The sequence below is a fragment of the Xenopus tropicalis genome, chromosome 1, assembly GCF_000004195.4.
Source record: "Xenopus tropicalis strain Nigerian chromosome 1, UCB_Xtro_10.0, whole genome shotgun sequence".
NCBI classification, from domain to species: Eukaryota; Metazoa; Chordata; class Amphibia; order Anura; family Pipidae; genus Xenopus; species Xenopus tropicalis.
This window is the reverse complement of record NC_030677.2, coordinates 196,909,353-196,930,011: the sequence shown is the minus strand read 5'-3', so window position 1 is coordinate 196,930,011 and position 20,659 is coordinate 196,909,353. Positions and strand designations below refer to the sequence as shown.

Genomic DNA, 20,659 nt, shown 5'->3' with positions numbered 1-20,659 from the left:
TTGCTTCGAGTTCTTATGTTCCTAAGGGCGAGGTCGGTTTTCTGGAACCCGTCCAGAAAGTTACAAATTACAGGAACACCATCTCCCATAGACTCCATTATAAGAAAACAATTCTAATTTTTAAATATGTTTCCCTTTTTTATCTGTAATAATAAAACAGTACCTTGTACTTGATCCCAACTAAGATATAATTACCCCTTATTGGGGGCAGAACAGCCCTATTGGGTTTATTTAATGGTTAAATTATTCCCTTTTCTCTGTAATAATAAAACAGTACCTGTACTTGATCCCAACTAAGATATAATTACCCCTTATTGGGGGCAGAACAGCCCTATTGGGTTTATTTAATGGTTAAATTATTCCCTTTTCTCTGTAATAATAAAACAGTACCTGTACTTGATCCCAACTAAGATATAATTAATCCTTATTGGAGGCAAAACAAGCCTATTGGGTTTAATTAATGTTTACAGGATTTTTCAGTAGACTTAAGTCATGGAGATCCAAATTACAGAAAGACCCCTTATCTGGAAAAACCCCAGGTCCTGAGCATTCTGGCTAACAGGTTCCTTGCCTGTATTAAATTCATAGAAATATGTGGGGTATTAATGATGTTGGTATGCACTTATGTTTTTCATTGACATCGTATTTATTCCTGTCGAATACTGTGAGTAACTGTATAACCCAGGGGTCCTCAAACTTTTTAAACATGGGGCCAGTTCATGGTCCCTCAGACTGTTTGGGGGCCGGACTGTAGTCCTGAAACTAGGCCCGCGTCCTCAAACTACAGCCCGCTCCCTGCTGCGTCCTATGGCTCCCTGCTTCCCCACTCCATCTGCAGACAGGTAGTAGCCAGGGGTGAGGACGCAGCAGGCTGGGTAAATTACCTTGGGGGGCGGATTTGGGCCACGGGCCGTAGTTTGAGGATCCCTGGTATAGTCCCTTGTTCAACATGAGTGCACAGGGCTTGTGCTACTTTTTGCCTTTTGTTTAATCATGAAAATTCTGTGTAAACAGGGCAATCAATGAAACTGAAGCTCCTCCCTATTTGGTCCTTGCGAGGGAGATAACTAGATTACAATTGCACAGATAAACAGAAGCCCTTTATGCAGGGGGTTATCTGGGCACTGGGAATGTAGTTAGCTGCATGGGAAGGACTATCCCCGTTCGCCCTATTTAGCTCAAGAAATAACAAAAAAAAAAACAAAATGTGCATTTAGCACAAGTCCAATTGATTGCTCTCATGTTGTTAAAGTGGGAATTCTGCCCTTTTAAAATGTTTTCTTTGCAGCCCAAATCCTGATATTATTGCAGTGTAGTAACTTATCTGCTCTCAGCTGGGGTTCTTGCTATACAGAACACTGACCCATTCACTCTCAGATTCTTTCTTTTGAACTGACCTTGGCAAAGCACATTTATGATTTAGGGTAAGAGCTGGAAAACAAAGCAGTAACAGCCTTCCCAATATAAAAAACTCAAAAAACTGCGACTAAGTGAGCAGACCCTTTTGCCTGTCTGTCCCTTTATATTGTCTGTTTTATTTCCCAGCCCAGTTCCCACCATGTACTGATGAGCCGCACATTTTGATCTTGACATGATGATGACTTTGGTCACTTATTGCTACTTGGGTTGCCACCAATCTTTACATCTCATTTATCTTTCTTCCCTATTCGTAACCAAGGGTCATATCTGCTAGACAGGCTGATAAAATACCAGTCATGTGACAAGATGGGCACAAGAGCCCTACAAAGTGAAAGTAAACGTATGTTAAGATAAATCTAATATAAATAATTAGATAAAGAGGGATATAAATATATTTATTTATTTACACACGCACACCTGCCTTCCCAATACAAATATATTAAGTGACTGCAGGTCTGGACTCGGCTTCAAAATAGGCCCTGGCATTTCAAGTAAACAGAGGCCCAAACAGCCCCCCACCAGCCCAATAAATAGTGGCTGTCTATGGCATCTTACAGCAGCCCCTCTGGCATTTACCAGAACCCACAAATTGCCAGTCCTGGGCCTGAGTGACTGTCAAAACTGAAGTTTCTAAAGATGGGGCCTCAGTCAGTGAGCTGGGCTGGGATCTACATTAGAGGGGGACTATAAATCAGGGATATCAGCTTTGCAGTCCTTCTGCTATTGTTGAACCACAACAGTCTCCCAACAGCTTTCATCTGCAAGAAGGATACTGAGAGTTGCAGTACTATAACGGTGCACCTACTATGCATGACATGCTGAAATATTTATGCACCTTCTCTCATAAATGTATAGAGTCTATGATGTTTTTGTTGGCCTAACCTACCCTTTAAACCAGGCAAGAAGAAGCTAATTTGGAGCACTGAGAGCTGTATTTCAATTACCGCTGGTGGTTGGTTTTCTGTTCTTACATACTGGACATATGTATATTAGCTGAGTGCGGAGGCCAGTGTACATATATGTCAGACTCCGTATATATGGTGCTCAATGTTTGCTCAACATTGAGCACCCTATATATAAGTGGTAGTGCGAGGTTTTTTCTCTATTGTATACAAGACTCCGTATATACTCTGCACTCTGCAACCATATTATCCATTCTTTTAATGGGTGCAACTGTGACTAAACTAGTTGGAGCAACCCAATGTTCAGCAGAATAGGACAGGGGTCCTCAAACTAAGGCCTGAGGGCTGGATATGGCCTCCCATGGTCAATTACCTGCCCCCCCTGGCTACTACCTGTCTGCTGAAGCATAGTCCTTGGCCCCAGCGAATTCGGTGTCATTAGTGTAACGTGGTGACGTAACCCGCTGGGGCAGAGGGCCACGCTGAGGCAGACAGGTAATAGCCAGGGGTGAGGAAGGGCCGAGCCGCAAACTATAGTCTGGCCCCCCAACAGTCTGAGGGACGGGGAACTGGCCCCCTGTTTAAAAAGTTCGAGGACCCCTGGAATAGGATCACAATCACACATGATTAACAAATCTAAATATATTTGGCAATGTGCATTGAGTTGTTCAACATACAAATTGGAAGAATACACTTACCAGCCCATTTAGGACCCTTAAATTGTTCCAAGTTTACATTAGGAGGCCTTGTTGGCTTCTGAGGAGGCGGGCCCAGTTTAAACAAAGGTGGTAGAGGTCTCCTTTTGGGTTCTGAGGAGGTATCTTTCTGTTCCTTTAATTTGTCCTGGGAATTGGCTGCTTGATTAAGTTGAAATGTCTGCACTTTGGGAAACTTGGTCACATTTGGCCCAGGGCTACCATTTTGGTTGGCTTTGTTGAAAAACTCTTTTGCTGATACATTTGGCTTTGTTCCTCCAGTAGAATCCTCCTGGGCTTGCTTTAGAAAGGGACTCTGGAGAGGCTTAGGTACAGTGGGTTTTAAAGCCACCCCAGGGAAAGTCTGAGGAACAGAACTTGGTGGTTCATTTGTTTCTGGGGGATCCTTTGTCTGTTTCAGGGGCTTGCTCTCCTGTGGAGCTAAGTATGGTTTGGGCCCAAAGGCACTTTTATTGTTATCATAAGCTGAAGGGACAGAATTTCCAGAGGGTTTTGCTCCTAAAGGTTTTTTGGGGAATGGAGGTTTCGGTTCACTTTCTGAGGCCAAGTTAAAGTTTTTCAAAGCAGAAGGCTTGGGAAAAGCAGGTTTTTCCTCATTTTCTTTGTGCTGCAGCTGTTGGTATGGCCTGACGCCTTCTGTCTTTGTCTCCTGAGAAGCACCAAGTGAGGGCTTATTGCCCAAAGGCCTTGGAGTTGGCCCTTTTGGCTCCTCCTTATGCTGATCAAAAGTACGAAATCCAGCTGGTCTTAAATGAGGAGCTTTTCCACCCATTTCCTTGCCGGCGTTATGAAAAGACCCAACAGTTCGATTGACGCCTGCACTGGGTTTTGGAAAAGCCGGTTTGGCTTCTTCTGCGACTGGTTTAAATCCAGGTTTTGTTGCTGGAGGTTTCTTGGGGGTAATCCCTGAAGGCCCTGTAACTCCTGCAGGGGAATTGGAGAATTTCTCAAACCCAGCCATTTTGGCATGTATTCCCTTTAAGGCAGGGGCCCCTAGAGAGTTCTCTGGGCTCTCCATGGTACTGGGTGCCGAACTAAACCGTGCTGCAAGCGACCTCACATTTGTGCTTCTATCCTACAGAGAAAGAGAGAGAAAAAAAGTTCAGCTGAAAAAGTGAGAAATCTTGCAGTGAGCACATACATGGCTTTTCAAAGGTTTCCTGGTTTGAGGCTTGCAGCGCAGCTGATTGGATAGGCCGAGGGTTGCACATATCTTTCCTGTATGGCTAAACCTACTGACTTTCTTATCCTCTTACTGCTCACTGCTACTTCGCTGCTTCTTTTTTTTATCTGCTGTGTCACTGATGGCGCGGCTCTTATTAAATGCTCTTAATGAGATTTTTGTGTACGCTGCTCATGAAATGCTGAAAATGTATGTTTTATTATAGAAATGTTCTGTTTTCTGCTTTTTTTTTTTATTACCGGGGTAGTATATACAAGGAAAACATATTGTCCTGTGTTGTCCTATCTTTGCCCAAATTATGTAGCACATGGGGATAGTTATCTAGGATTCAATAGGCTATAGCAGCCGGGCAATTATTTGACTTAGTTACTAAACCAACCAAAACTGCACTTTGGTTACAATTGGCTACTGTGGGGCAAAACCAGCCATTACTTGAAATTCTGTTATTTTTAACCCCCTTGGATTTGTAACTGCCCTGGAGCACTCGCCCAGCACCTGACCAGGGAACTAGCACCTATATTGTACTGTCACCCACTGTGACCTACAGCACTTATATTTGCCTATTTGTGTCTGTAAGTTACCCTCCCATATAGATTGTAAGCTCTACGGGGCAGGGACCCCCATCCTCTTGTGTCTTTGACTCTTAACTTATTGCAACTGTATCTTGTATTTATTTGTATTTATTGTTATACTTTGTATTTATCTTTTTTAATACCCCTGTTTATATTAATGTATTCTACTGTACAGCGCTGCATACATAAGTAGCGCTTTATAAATAAAGTTATACATACATACATACATACTGTTGTCATGTGTAGTGATGAGCAAATTTGCTACGAAATCCTGTACTTCACCATTGGCAAATTTTATCACAAAATTGCTGAAAATTTGCTGTTGAAAAGGAAAAAAGCCGTGGTCACGTAAAAAAAAAAATCTTTTGTGCCAAAAAAGTTGCATGGAAGCCACATTTTGCGATTTTTTTCACCATTCTACTAATTTTTCAGCAAAGGGAAATGGGACAGATTCGCTCATCACTAATCAGTGCAGGGGTGATTGGTCAGCCCAGAGGTAAGTTTTCCAAACCTTTCTAGCATGTAAATGGCTGCCTACAAATGCAGAATGATTGGATCCCCAAAGTTACTGAATTCAGATAAAATGGCTGACTATAATATTGCCTACAGTCTGGCATTTTAGAGAAAGCGCAGAATGATTGGATCCCCAAAGTTGCTGAATTCAGATAAAATGGCTGACTATAATATTGCCTACAAGCGCAGAATGATTGGATCCCCCAAGTTACTGAATTCAGATAAAATGGCTGACTATAATATTGCCTACAAGCGCAGAATGATTGGATCCCCCAAGTTACTGAATTCAGATAAAATGGCTGACTATAATATTGCCTACAAGCGCAGAATGATTGGATCCCCCAAGTTACTGAATTCAGATAAAATGGCTGACTATAATATTGCCTACAAGCGCAGAATGATTGGATCCCCCAAGTTACTGAATTCAGATAAAATGGCTGACTATAATATTGCCTACAAGCGCAGAATGATTGGATCCCCAAAGTTGCTGAATTCAGATATTAATGACCCAGAGAGTACACATTTTCTCAGTGGATTTGTGTAATTTCAGCAGTGCTGTGATGTCTCAATAAAATGACACAAATCCACTGAGAAAATGTGTACTCTCCGGGTCATTAATATCTGAATCTGGAAATGTTGTGCAGCCAGCACGGGGTCTGTAACCTGTTGCGGAGTACCTACAGATAACACTGGAGGCTACTGCAGGACTTTTACTTATATTGAGGATATCCCCAAAATTACTGCCCATAACTAAATTGCATCACTTTTGTTGAAATGGCAAGTTTATTCCTATATACTCATCCAGGGGCCCTGCAGGTGCCCCAGCCGTGTCCCTTAACCCCCCCAGGGGCCCCCCTAACCCCCCCTCGCAGAGCCCCCGCCTGACGTCCTCCCCGCGCGCGTATAAATTGAACGCGTCGGGCCCACCGGGATTTTTCCCGGTGTCCCGGTGGCCCAGTCCGACCCTGCTCATCCAACATGAGCACAATAACAGGACTGCAAGCAGGTCACTATATAAAGGCCACTCTCTTTCCTTTCCTAGCTGCAGCCTGTGCTTCTTGCTTACGGATAAGTCATGATTTGGATGGACTGTTCATCCTCTAAAACAAATAAAGGTGGTATTCCTTAATTAAAACAATAGAAACTCAATGTAAACAGGGGGTAAACTACATCTTTAACCCTAGACAAAACCTTAAAAACAACAGGGAAGCCCCATTAGCACTCTAGAATCTAGCCTAACTGGGTGCTAATGGGGCTTCCCTGTTGAAGGAAACTAATGGAACAGCCAGTTTTATAGCCGCTAGATACTGCATATCTCCCAACTGACTCCTATAAAACTTGCTGTTCCATTGGTTTCCTTTTTTGCCCATGTATTTCAGTAAGCTGTGAGTACCTTCAGTAAGCAGCGGTGAGTTCCTGAATGCACTTGTCCTGTAGTCTGAGCATTTAAGTGCATGTTGTGCATGTTAAAGCTAAAAGTGGCTTTCATGCTGAGTTGGGTTAGAGTTTCTAAAGCCACTTCCTGACTACACGAGTCGAGACGCCAGGCCTATGGTGTAGTAGAGTATATAGTTCTGTAAAAACGTTGCGGTGCTGTGTCACTCTGTAAGAGGATCCCTACTGGAACTCAATGGTGGTGAGCATTGGAATCCATTGCTGATGGCCAGACAGGCCAAGCAAGGGTCAAAGAGTAGAAGAGGTAGTCATACAACCCAAGGGTCATGTGACCAAAAAAAGCAGATAAACTTTGAGGTGCTCTTGGGCTGCCATGACTTCGTAGAACACAAGAAAATCATAGACGTGACCGCAGAGGAAAAGCATCAGGCCAACAAGCAGAAACCAGATAGACGAGGCTGAAGGCTGGCATAGATGCTCCAGGGACAGAGGAGCAAACGACTAAAGCACGCCAGACAACAGACTATTATCCTCCTGGAGCTGTTACCAGTAGACCGGCTGAAGAAAATTACCACAACCAAAATAAAATTCTGGTACAATGTTATTAGCAAGTCTGTACCGGGAATGGACAGGGAAGCAGGACACAGGTCAAAATAGTACTGTTATTTAGATCCAGAGCATAAAATACCCAGTAACAAACTGTAGCAGTGCCTCTGCATGGAATATTATTGAGCGGATGTGATAGGGATTATTCTTGGCCTCCTAGTGCCCGTCTAGCGCTCACTCTCACCAACATTGGATGTAATGCTAAATGCTATATGTGTTCAATAGGACTATGATGGAAATAAAAAAATTGTTGATGAAAACTTTTCTAGGCTAGGGTCTGCTAGGGCTTGGGATGGCTACTAGATTCCCTGGTGCTCTGGCAGGCATTCCAAGCCAAGGGACATTGTACCAAGACACCCAGTACTTTACGCCTGCTGTTAACCAGGGTTTCCTTTTTGTGCTAACCACACTTAGTACTACTGGTGCATGTATAAGTACATTTCCACGCCTTGTCTGTGTGACACCCACAATGACACGTATGCAGCTTTCACTCAACATTTACAAAATGGGCCCAAGCATGTATGTGTAACCCCTATTTGGCTGTAAAACAGTCAAACCCAAGCTAGAATAGGTTAGAGCATGGGGTACATGCGACTCTCTTAAACAGGATGGGCCTTCGCTATGTGGAAGTGGCCTGAGGAGTAGTAAAACTACAACTCACTGTAGCTGTGTGCAGAGTAAAATAGCAAATAATGGACGCCAGTAGGTTCTTGCAGATGAACAAACAATAACTGGGTTTATTATCCAAGATAATTCAGTGCACAGGGTTAGCTCATATATACTCACAATGCAGATGGTATAGCAATAGTACACTCTGAGGACAACAAGAGAGAATGCCACCAGTTTATCCCACCTCTTTGGGAGACTGGGCAGGGTAAAAGCACCTGGTCAGCTCAGCACCACAATGGAGGGCAGTCTGGATAGATACCTCAGGCCTCAGGTTGAATACCTCTAGCTTTAAGAGTCCTACAGTCGACTGTGGATCAGGGTTAAGGTACTAGCCTGTATCCTGTGTCTTAACCGTGGCCCTATGCTGAGGCAACAGTGCCTGTATGGAAGGCTACTTCCAGCTACTTTCCTGGTTGGAGCCAAAAACTGCTCTTGCTTCATTCACCTAACTATCTCACTTTCCTAGAAAGTGCTGGACCCAGTATAACTATATACCTGGTCCTCATTCACGGGTTCCCTGTCCCTGACTTCACTAGAGTGTAAATGAATACTCTAGGCTAGAGATGGCTTTACTGGGGCCCTTCCTCTTTGGCCCAGAAGCAGCCAAAGAGGAAGACCCACCCCTTTGCTAAAAACTTATATTGGAGTGCAAAGGGTGGAATCAACCTGTAAACCAATAAGACACATATGCAAAACTAATGACTGGATACATGGGTCTTTGCCCAGTAACAGCATAAACTAGGAAGTGGTAGGGTTTAAGCCATAGGGGCATGTTAACCCTATGGGTCCCTACATATGTATTGTGCCTAGCAGCAGCCACATCCAGCTTATGGCGACTCTCAGTGGATGCAGTTGAAAAAATTCCAGCATTTCAAACATGGCAGTGTGGGCTGATTTTTTTTCTCAAGAGCCCCCTTTTTTTAAGGGTTCTTAGGGAAATGCCCTTGCTTCCCTTCCCATGCATGAATATCTTGTGCTTGATGCATTCCATGTACAGAGCGGGAAGTGAAGCTGTTTGGCAGAAAATGCTTGTTGGGCTCCGTCCAATGTCTTATATTGCAAAACTGAAGCTTCTTCTCAGGACAGCAGGTTCCTTATTTTAACCGAGATCTTCCTCTTTTATATTCATCTTTCTCTAAAAACTCTCCTGCCTCAGTTGTTGCCTATGAGCGCTGTGTGTTACAGCTTATAAATAGCCCAGCTATAAATACCTAGCTATAGCTTGCAGGAAGAAGTACAGCCCTGGGGCCTGAGGCATGATTCTGCCTTCAACCCCCAAACTCTAGCTATTACAGTATCGACACATTGTTGAAGCTACGGGTAACACATGGTACATTCCAGATGTAATTGGGGTACTTGTAAAAGGGTTGAATGTTATAGTTATTGTTATTACTTATTCCAGTCACTAGATGGCAGCGTGGGCAGGGAAACCACTTAGTGTAAGGAAGGAGCTGTCAAGGAAAGAGATGGTCCCCTACCGTCAGTCAGAGGGAGATTAATAGCCCTGCGAAGACTATATAAGTGAGTGTCGACCCAAGTCTCTATGGCCAATGTTATGGGTAACTGACGAAGCTGAAGGTTTGAGGATACCGCTCTAAGTGCCCAAGCTGAAAGCTATTTCCATCTCTGTTAATAAGTTAGTCCATCTGAGCTCACAGTTTTATTTATTTCATCCTATTTATTATATTGCTGCACAGAGGTCTCATATATGTTACAGGCAGGGGAAGATATATAAATACCATAAGACCACTGACTAACGTAACAGTACGGAAATAGTAGAGCTTATACTGACTGTGCTCATAGATTGTGTACCCACACTACTGTTAGGGCAGTGGCACCTGCGATAAATCTTTGCTACCGCGGGCGACTAATATCCCTGTGTGCCACTGCCCTTAGCAACATTATCACTTATAAAGCCCAAGCAATGTGTCTGCAGTGCAGACTGATAACTTAATAATTGGCAATTTGGTGTGTGCTTGTTTTTGCCTAGACATAGGGGCCATTTACAACTGCTAGGGTAACTGCTAGGCTAGTGCTAGGGTAACTGCTAGGCTAGTGCTAGGGTAACTGCTAGGCTAGTGCTAGGGTAACTGCTAGGCTAGTGCTAGGGTAACTGCTAGGCTAGTGCTAGGGTAACTGCTAGGCTAGTGCTAGGGTAACTGCTAGGCTAGTGCTAGGGTAACTGCTAGGCTAGTGCTATGGTAACTGCTAGGCTAGGGTAACTGCTAGGCTAGTGCTAGGGTAACTGCTAGGCTAGTGCTATGGTAACTGCTAGGCTAGTGCTAGGGTAACTGCTAGGCTAGTGCTAGGGTAACTGCCAGGCTAGTGCCAGGGTAACTGCTAGGCTAGTGCTAGGGTAACTGCTAGGCTAGTGCTAGGGTAACTGCTAGGCTAGGGCTATGGTATCTGCTAGGATAGTGCTAGGGTAACTGCTAGGCTAGTGCTATGGTAACTACTAGGCTAGTGCTAGGGTAACTGCTAGGCTAGTGCTAGGGTAACTGCTAGGCTAGTGCTAGGGTAACTGCTAGGCTAGTGCTAGGGTAACTGCTAGGCTAGTGCTAGGGTAACTGCTAGGCTAGTGCTATGGTAACTACTAGGCTAGTGCTAGGGTAACTGCTAGGCTAGTTCTAGGGTAACTGCTAGGCTAGTGCTAGGGTAACTGCTAGGCTAGTGCTAGGGTAACTGCTAGGCTAGTGCTAGGGTAACTGCTAGGCTAGTGCTAGGGTAACTGCTAGGCTAGTGCTATGGTAACTACTAGGCTAGTGCTAGGGTAACTGCTAGGCTAGTTCTAGGGTAACTGCTAGGCTAGTGCCAGGGTAGTGCTAGGGTAACTGCTAGGCTAGTGCTATGGTAACTACTAGGCTAGTGCTAGGGTAACTGCTAGGCTAGTGCTAGGGTAACTGCTAGGCTAGTGCTATGGTAACTGCTAGGCTAGTGCTAGGGTAACTGCTAGGCTAGTGCTAGGGGAACTGCTAGGCTAGTGCTATGGTAACTACTAGGCTAGTGCTAGGGTAACTGCTAGGCTAGTGCTAGGGGAACTGCTAGGCTAGTGCTATGGTAACTACTAGGCTAGTGCTAGGGGAACTGCTAGGCTAGTGCTAGGGTAACTGCTAGGCTAGTGCTAGGGGAACTGCTAGGCTAGTGCTATGGTAACTACTAGGCTAGTGCTAGGGGAACTGCTAGGCTAGTGCTAGGGGAACTGCTAGGGTACTGCTAGGCATAGGGCCCTTCACAACAAAATTTTGTGGCCCCCCTCCTCCCAAGCCCTGCCCCCCATTGGCCCCTGCCCCAGTGACCACTCCCATAAGTGCGAAGGACACACAGACATTGGTAGCCAGGGCCCCCTAAAACATTGGTAGCCAGGCACCCCCTAAAACATTGGTAGCCAACATCCTCCAGTTACCCCCCGTGTCCTCCAGCTCCCCCCAGCATCCTCCAGCTCCATCCAGTATCCTCCAGTTACCCCCCCTGTGTCCTCCAGCTGCCCCCCAGCATCCTCCAGCTCTCCCCAGCATCCTCCAGTTACCCCCTCCATGTCCTCCAGCATCCTCCAGCTCCCCCCCAGCATCCTCCAGTTACCCCCCGTGTTCTCCAGTTACCCCCCCGTGTCCTCCAGCTGCCCCCCAGCATCCTCCAGTTACACCCCCGTGTCCTCCGGCTGCCCCCCAGCATCCTCCAGCTCCCCCCTCCAAGCATCCCCCAGCCCCCAAAATGTTGTGTAAAGGGTCATTATGGCCGTTAACACCTTTGTGGTCATGCAAATTTCCCCATAGTCAAAAAATCCCATTTATTTAAACTTCTTGCTTTGAACGATGCTCCTTGTACTTCTGTATAGTCGCACTTGGTGCTGCTTAGTCCTGCTGACTGTTCAGTACAGTTGCGACTACTGATGCAGAGGAAACCTGGAGCTGATGCACCTCTGAACCAAGCAGTGATTCCAAGTTTCCCACAGGGGCCTGTATCAGTCACTGAAGCACAGCTGCTCAGGGTCAGACTGGGGGGTGAAACTGCAAGGCCACCGGGGCTGCCACTGCGGGGGCCCCGCACCCCAACAAAGGGACCCTCGACGTGGTCCCTCCTGCCGCCCACCCAGCCATCTCCCCAAATGGGCATACCTGCGGGCCCTGGAACTCCCAGCAGGGATTGGTTCTGGGCTGGTGGGGCAGGGGCTCAGTCCAACCATGCAGTTACTCAAAAAAGAAGGACACAAATGACACTCACACACTGAATGCCAGAAATTACACCAGCCAGATTTAGTAAATTCCCAGCACTATTGCATCCAATTTCTGTCAAAGTGCAATTGAACTAATATATCACCCCCTGGTGACTGCAACAAGGGGCTTCTGTAAAAAAGAAAAAAAAGAACAGTACAGGTATGGGATCCCTCAGCCGGAAACCCGTTATCCAGAAAGTTCCGAATTACGGAAAGGACATCTCCCATAGACTCCATTATAAGCTAATAATAATTATAATTTTTAAAAATGATTCCTTTTTCTCTGTAATAATAAAACAGTACCTGTACTTGATCCCAACTAAGATATAATTACCCCTTATTGGGGGCAGAACAGTCCTATTGGGTTTATTTAATGGTTAAATGATTCCCTTTTCTCTGTAATAATAAAACAGTACCTGTACTTGATCCCAACTAAGATATAATTACCCCTTATTGGGGCAGAACAGCCCTATTGGGTTTATTTAATGGTTAAATGATTCCCTTTTCTCTGTAATAATAAAACAGTACCTGCACTTGATCCCAACTAAGATATAATTACCCCTTATTGGGGGCAGAACAGCCCTATTGGGTTTATTTAATGGTTAAATGATTCCCTTTTCTCTGTAATAATAAAACAGTACCTGTACTTGATCCCAACTAAGATATAATTACCCCTTATTGGGGGCAGAACAGCCCTGTTGGGTTTATTTCATTGTTAAATGATTCCCTTTTCTCTGTAATAATAAAACAGTACCTGTACTTGATCCCAACTAAGATATAATTACCCCTTATTGGGGGCAGAACAGCCCTATTGGGTTTATTTCATGGTTAAATGATTCCCTTTTCTCTGTAATAATAAAACAGTACCTGTACTTGATCCCAACTAAGATATAATTACCCCTTATTGGGGCAGAACAGTCCTATTGGGTTTATTTAATGGTTAAATGATTCCCTTTTCTCTGTAATAATAAAACAGTACCTGTACTTGATCCCAACTAAGATATAATTACCCCTTATTGGGGGCAGAACAGCCCTATTGGGTTTATTTAATGGTTAAATGATTCCTTTTTCTCTGTAATAATAAAACAGTACCTGTACTTGATCCCAACTAAGATATAATTACCCCTTATTGGGGCAGAACAGTCCTATTGGGTTTATTTAATGGTTAAATGATTCCCTTTTCTCTGTAATAATAAAACAGTACCTGTACTTGATCCCAACTAAGATATAATTACCCCTTATTGGGGGCAGAACAGCCCTATTGGGTTTATTTAATGGTTAAATGATTCCCTTTTCTCTGTAATAATAAAACAGTACCTGTACTTGATCCCAACTAAGATATAATTACCCCTTATTGGGGGCAGAACAGCCCTATTGGGTTTATTCAATATTTAATTGAATTTTAGTAGACTTAAGTTATGGAGATACAAATTACAGAAAGACCCCTTTCCTGGAAAACCTCAGGTCCCGAGCATTCTGGATAACAGGTACCATACCTGTAATTATGCTCGAAATTGCATTTTCTCAGGGTGCAAAAATTTGAAAATGACCCCTCTAATGTGTTTCAATTAACGTCTCTAAAAATAACTGACTCCGACACAAAGCTGCAAAGTGGGGGATATTGAAGAATAACTTGATTATTTCAGAAACAATGTACAATCTATAGTTAATATTTCCTGAAGAGGAAGTTTATATTCAGTTTTCACTTTACAGTGGAATCCTTAGCTCATTCCTTCAGAGCAACACGGCAAATTCACAAGCTAAAAACCGGAGAGACAGTCGCTCGTTCTCATCCAATGTAAACGATAAAAGTGTGACATGCTATGGATATATGTTTAATAACATAATTATAACAGTATCTCAATTCCAGGGAGTATACTAGAAAGGGTGAGGCTTAATGCATTTCCTGGGTAAAAAGGTCACTTCATCAGAAAATAAAAAACACGCCCCTCCGCAGGATGAATGCGGTATTAAATATAGATCCTACCGATCAGTATGGGACAGTATGGTAGCCTGGGCTTAAAGGAGAAGGAAAGTCATTTTGGCATTTTACTGCCAATAGATTTGCCACATTAGTGCCACCTAGAACAATATATTTATTCTGCAGAAACCATTACCATACCTGAGTAACAGCCCTAGAAGCTTTCTCCGCTTGCTTACGATAGCAGCTGCCATTTTAGGTAGCTTCCCTAGGGAGGGGGGGAGGAGTTCTTAGCATTCTGGTAGGAGGGGGAGCAGGAGAGAGGAGAGAACTGCACAGACTCTGGCCCTGGGAATTAAGGATGTTTCTGAGAGAGGAAGTCAGACACTGGAACAGCATGTTTACAAAAAAAGAGACAAAAATACTGTGTTTCTTTTGATAGAGGACTCAACATTACTGTAAGTTCTTATGGCTGTATTTACATAGACCTTTCTGATGGTTACACTTCCTTAGTTTTTACCATTCCTTCTCCTTTAAAACATGATTTTGAATGAAGAGGATAACAAATATCTTTGGAATTTAGCGCCATCTATTCCAGTCTTTCACTGATTTCCTGAGGTCCATAAGGAGAAAGTCAAAAAATGTCCCATTAGCATCAGATCCCTCAATGAAAGGTTGGCAGACGGGTATTTTATTCATAGAGTTGAGAAATTGCCCAGTTATATCAGGGACAGCATTGATTCTATTAAAAAGTTGAACACTACAGAATAGAGATTAACCTATAGTATAGGTGGCTAACCATGGGCGTGTTTGTTGACTCATTGTTGATATGGGAATGGTTTGGCAGCCATTATGTTTTGGTTAGATCTAAGTAATTGTTAACCTGAGATTCAGTACTGCATCTAATTTAGATTTATTCTCTACTTCCTCAGAAAAGCTGGCAAAGGTACCACGTTTGGCTCCATCCAATGCCAATCTTTTTATGGGGCGTTGGTGCTAATCCATACCGCCACTTTGTAATTACATTTACATTAATTACATTATATCACTATATAGACAATCTCACTTTTGTGTGGAATGGTGACTTGGAGTCATAGTCGGTCCGACTAATTCAAATGTGAATAAAATGAGAATACACCATTTTTTGTAAATTATTCATGTGATACCTTTGTGGTCCTTAGTGATCCTGTTTTCAGTTTCCATCATGGTTTCTACGGTATGATCTAGGAAGGGTTATTTGCTAAAGACAACTGGCTGCTACAGATGTGGGGGCTTACAGGGATCCCCAACCTTTTTCATGAGTTGATGAGCCACATTCACTTTGGGTTCCATTTTTTATGGATATTTATGCTTGTACAAGTATAGGATCCATTATCCGGAATCCTATGATTCAGAAAGCTCAGAATTATGGGAAGGCCATCTCCCAGAGACTTCATTTTTATCAAATAATTCACATGTTTGAAAATGATTTCCTTTTTCACTGTAATAATAAAACATTTCCTGGAACTTGATCCCAAAGTAGGATATAATGACATAAAGTAGGGGGAAGACTCCTTATCTGGAACACCCCGAGTCCTGAGGATTCTGGAGGTCCCATTCTGAAACTATACCAAAACAGTGTGTTAGGGGGCAGTGTTTGCCCCCTAACCTGCAACAACCAATCAAATGTTTGCTGTCATTACACTAGCAGCTTGCTATAGGTTACTGCCCCGTTACTGTATAACAAGCTATTGCACAAATACCATATTCTCCTTATGTTACAGTAGCAGTTGCACCCATTCTGGGGACACACACACACAACCAAGGACAGAAACCCCGTGGGGTGATGTTTACTCACCTATTCAGTACGGGGGGCAAAGTGGCGAATACACGGTGTAACCCTGGTGCAATGACAGTCACATTGTAACGACGCCGGATAAACTTGCCGATTAGGAAACTCGCTCTCACATATGAGAATACGGGTAGAGGAGGAATAAGGAACTGGCTTTTAAAAAGGAAGCTGAAAGTGAAACCTGAGGAACATTGTTCAATTCACAGATCTGATTAACCCCTTTATTACAGGAATATTTCTTCATACGCTGGAGGCTTTCCCCCCTCCCCCATCTGTGAGTGCTGTTAATTAAGTGTCACATTTTGCACGGAAAAAGAGAACTCAAGCAGAACTTGCACACTTGTAAATCAACGAGGAATCTTCCCTGCATACGAGGCTATAGGTCAGGCCCGGACTGGGGTTCACTATAGGCCCTGGCATTGCAAGTACACAGAGGCCCAAACAGCCCCCCACAGGCCCAATAAATACTGACTGTCTTACAGCAGCCCTTCTGGCATTTGCCACAATCCACAGATTGCCAGTCCGGGCCTGTATGGAGACTTCTATATTCTGTTTCACTAATACTTCATTGTGCTCGTATTTAAGCGCATTCATATATTTATAATTGTAGATTTTGATGTACAGGTATGGGACATATTATCCAGAATGCTCGGGACCTGGGGTTTTCCAGATAAGGCATCTTTCTGTAGTTTGGATCTCCATACCTTAAGTCTGCTAAAAATCATTTAAATAATGGATCAACCCAATAGGCTTGTTCTGCCCCCAATAAGGGGTAATTATATCTTAGTTGGGATCAAGTACAGGTACTGTTTTATTATTACAGAGAAAAGGGAATCATTTAACCATTAAATAAACCCAATAGGGCTGTTCTGCCCCCAATAAGGGGTAATTATATCTTAGTTGGGATCAAGTACAGGTACTGTTTTATTATTACAGAGAAAAGGGAATAATTTAAACATGAAATAAACCCAATAGGGCTGTTCTGCCCCAATAAGGGGTAATTATATCTTAGTTGGGATCAAGTACAAGTACTGTTTTATTATTACAGAGAAAAGGGAATCATTTAACCATTAAATAAACCCAATAGGGCTGTTCTGCCCCAATAAGGGGTAATTATATCTTAGTTGGGATCAAGTACAGGTACTGGTTTATTATTACAGAGAAAAGGGAATCATTTAACCATGAAATAAACCCAATAGGGCTGTTCTGCCCCCAATAAGGGGTAATTATATCTTAGTTGGGATCAAGTACAGGTACTGTTTTATTATTACAGAGAAAAAAGAAAATCATTTTCAAAAATTAGAATTATTTGCTTATAATGGAGTCTATGGGAGAGACGGCCATTCCATAATTCAGAACTTTCTGGATAAAGGGGTTTCTGGATAACGGATCCCATACCTGTACTGGAGGTAGCCTGGTCAGTATGGGCTGCATAACATGGTGGTAGTCACTGGCCTGTTGGGCAGAATTGTACTAGGCTGCTATGTAGCAACATGTTTATCTGCTTGAAGTCTCATGAATGATTATGTGTTACCAAGTGATTGGCTAGTCACATGATGCTGCTGTTTCTAAGGGTGAATACACACGGAGCTACTAGTAGCTGCTACTTGTAACTGCTACTAAAATAGACAAAGCTGATCATTTACTGATAATTGTCTCTACATGTGTTTTAGCAGAGGCAATTCTCAGTATTGTCTATTTTCTGGAGTAGCTGTGACAAGTAGCTGCTACTAAGTAGCTCTGTGTGTCTTCACCCTTAAGGCTGAAAGGACTTTTGATCAATGTCATGTGTGTATGTCAGCGAGTTATAATGTATGGATGTGTTTTTGGTATTATTCCCTACACTTGAACAATACCTTAAGGGTCATATACTACCGCTCGCATGCTTCAGCACTATTTCCACACTAAACCCCATTCATTAAATGATTCATGAAAGGAATACTGTCATAGGAAAACATCAGTTAATAGAGCTTTTCCAGCAGAATCCTGCATTGTAATCTGTTTTTCAAAAACACAAACAGATTTTTTTTCATTTAATTTTGAAATTTCACATGGGGCTAGCCATATTCTTCATTTCCCAGGGTGCCACAGCCATGTGACCTGTGCTCTGATAAACGTCAGTCACACTTTACTGCTGCGCTGCAAGTTGGAGTGATATCTCCCCCCCAGCAGCCGATCAGCAGAACAATGGGAAGGGGCAAGATAGCAGCTCCCAGTAGGTATCAGAATAGCACTCAATAGTAAGAAATCCAAGTCCGGCTTGGGACTCCTCCAGTTACATGGGAGTAGGAGAAACAATAGGTTAGCTGAAAGCAGTTCTAATGTGTAGCGCTGGCTCCTTCTGAAAGCTCAGACTCAGGCACAATGCACTGAGATGGCACCTACACACCAATATTACAGCTACAAATACATTTGTTGGTTCAAGAATAAAAGTTTAAATGGTAGAGGGAATTATTTGCCATGTAAACAGTATAATTTAGAAATAAAAAGTACCCCATAAAAATCATGACAGTATCCCTTTAAAGGTAGTTGCGTCAAAATACTCTCTTTGTGCTTTGATCCCTGCGCTTGCAAATATAAATGAGCCCTCATGTGCTTTATTTAGTAGCCAATCATATTGTGCCGCAACCTTCGCTAGCATTATTAGCCTGCTCTTGGGTTCAGTCCAAGGTGTGCAAACAAACAGCTTCTGGTTGGTTGGGACTCGTGGCATCATTGCTTTTCTTTATTTAACCTCAATTACCCTTCATGCAGTTTTGCACTTATCTTGCCCTTGAGCAGTTCCTAGGAAGGTGATCTGAATGGAATTGTGAATGCAGTTAGGAGCTGGAACACTAAGGAGGCTCTAGCTTTTTCATTGGTTTCCATCAAGTTCCCATTTAGTATTTGTTATTGTACCTATATTTCCCATGGGGCTAGCCGTATTCTTCATTTCGTCCCAGGGTGCCACAGCATGTGACCTGTGCTCTGATAAACTTCACTCACACTTTACTGCTGCGCTGCAAGTTGGAGTGATACCCCCCCCCCAGCAGCCGATCAGCAGAACAATGGGAAGGGAGCAAGATAGCAGCTCCCAGTAGGTATCAGAATAGCACTCAATAGTAAGAAATCCAAGTCCGGCTTGGGACTCCTCCAGTTACATGGGAGTAGGAGAAACAATAGGTTAGCTGAAAGCAGTTCTAATGTGTAGCGCTGGCTGAAAGCTCAGACTCAGGCACAATGCACTGAGATGGCGCCTACACACCAATATTACAGCTACAAATACATTTGTTGGTTCAAGAATAGCATTTTAAATGGCAGAGTGAATTATTTGCTATGTAAAGTGTCATTTAGAAAGTACACCATAAAAATGATGACAGTATCCCTTGAAAGGGGCTGTAAACGCCTAAAAACACCTTTGCTAAAAATGAACACAATAAAGAGGGCCTATGTTGAAATTACATTCTGACTATTGATTTAATTTAACAGGTGACCAGTAAATTCTGCCTGCTGATTGGTTCCTATGGGTTACTGCTCCTGGGCAAACTTAGTGACTTTTACCACCTAATCCCATTTATGTATTTTATTGTTATATTTAGAACTGTATTATAATATAATTTTCTTTTTAGTTGAGATCATTCTGCTTAACTGCACCGAGCAAATCTACAATGCACATTCCATCGCCGGAGAGAAAAGAGCAGACAGGAAGATAGAGAAGATTGGGGCATCAGCAAGTCTTCAGGCTTCTTCCTCTTTCACAGTGGGGAATTTATTGCAGAATATTCTTGCTCTAAGAACAGACTTTCTACTGTTCCCAAAAAAACTAAAAAAAAAAACCTCTAGTTCCTTCTAAGTGGATATTTGCATACAAATATAATTATGCAAACCATGGCTCAAGTATAATATTAACGAATATAAAAGTCCAAATAGGCATGTAAAGAGAGAAGGCCTAGGCTAGCCTTTTATTATAGCTATCTGTATTTATATGTTCCAGCTTAGAATTAGAATAAATAAATATCCCAAAAGAGCATTATTTTGGATTGATATTTCTGATTTATGAACATGATTATAATTATTACGCTTTTATTAAGTTGTTTTATTTTTAGACTCTTCCTTATTCTACTTGTTTCATAGGAGATTTAACGTTACACAGTCCCATCTCAATAGACCCAATAACACAGGCAGACTCTGACTTTCGACCGATACAGGCTCAGCCTAAATGCTCTTTTGCTCCTTGATCTGACGGTGGGTAGGGCTCAGCTATCAGGTACCTTGACTAAAGGTAATTGCTCCTGACTGCAGTACAGAGGAGACTACAGAGCCTATCTGGCAGCTTCAGAGCAGTAGTAAGCTATTAAAAATTGCTGCATTTTAAAGGAATGTTAGGAAAGGAAGTGTTAATGTCTAAATCTATATTTATATTTGCTTTTATGAAGGTGTCACCATCTCAGTTTGCAGTTTCACTCTATACAAGCTACTGATTAACTGCAATTTGACTTGAACTTACGTCTTGCTGCAGTTTACTAGTTAAATGGAACTTTTATATACCACTTTTTGAGAATTCACCCCATCAGATTAAATTTATACAGTTTTGGACACAGTCACGGGCCGATCTGTCTTTAGCACAACTGCAGGGATCAATTTGTGAGTCTTCTTTTAGTTCTTTGAGAACTTCCCCATAGCAATGCCTATAGTAGCAATGCAATAATTAATGGCCTCTGGGAAGGGACTGTGGCTGTG

At 42.8% G+C, this 20,659-nt stretch overlaps 1 protein-coding gene across 3 annotated transcripts in view; it reads right to left on the bottom strand.

Annotated features, from left to right (window-relative positions):
• Positions 1 to 20,659, bottom strand: part of fyb1 (FYN binding protein 1) — a 78,701-nt gene that overhangs the window by 55,137 nt on the left and 2,905 nt on the right. For 2 of the 3 annotated variants that reach the window (XM_031894470.1, XM_031894480.1), the window contains exon 2: positions 3,020 to 4,112. In XM_031894470.1, the coding sequence (XP_031750330.1) occupies positions 3,020 to 4,112 (1,093 nt within the window). Of the gene's footprint in view, positions 1 to 3,019; positions 4,113 to 15,946; positions 16,072 to 20,659 lie in introns of those variants that run through there. The other variant, XM_012967877.2, reaches the window with a different exon arrangement.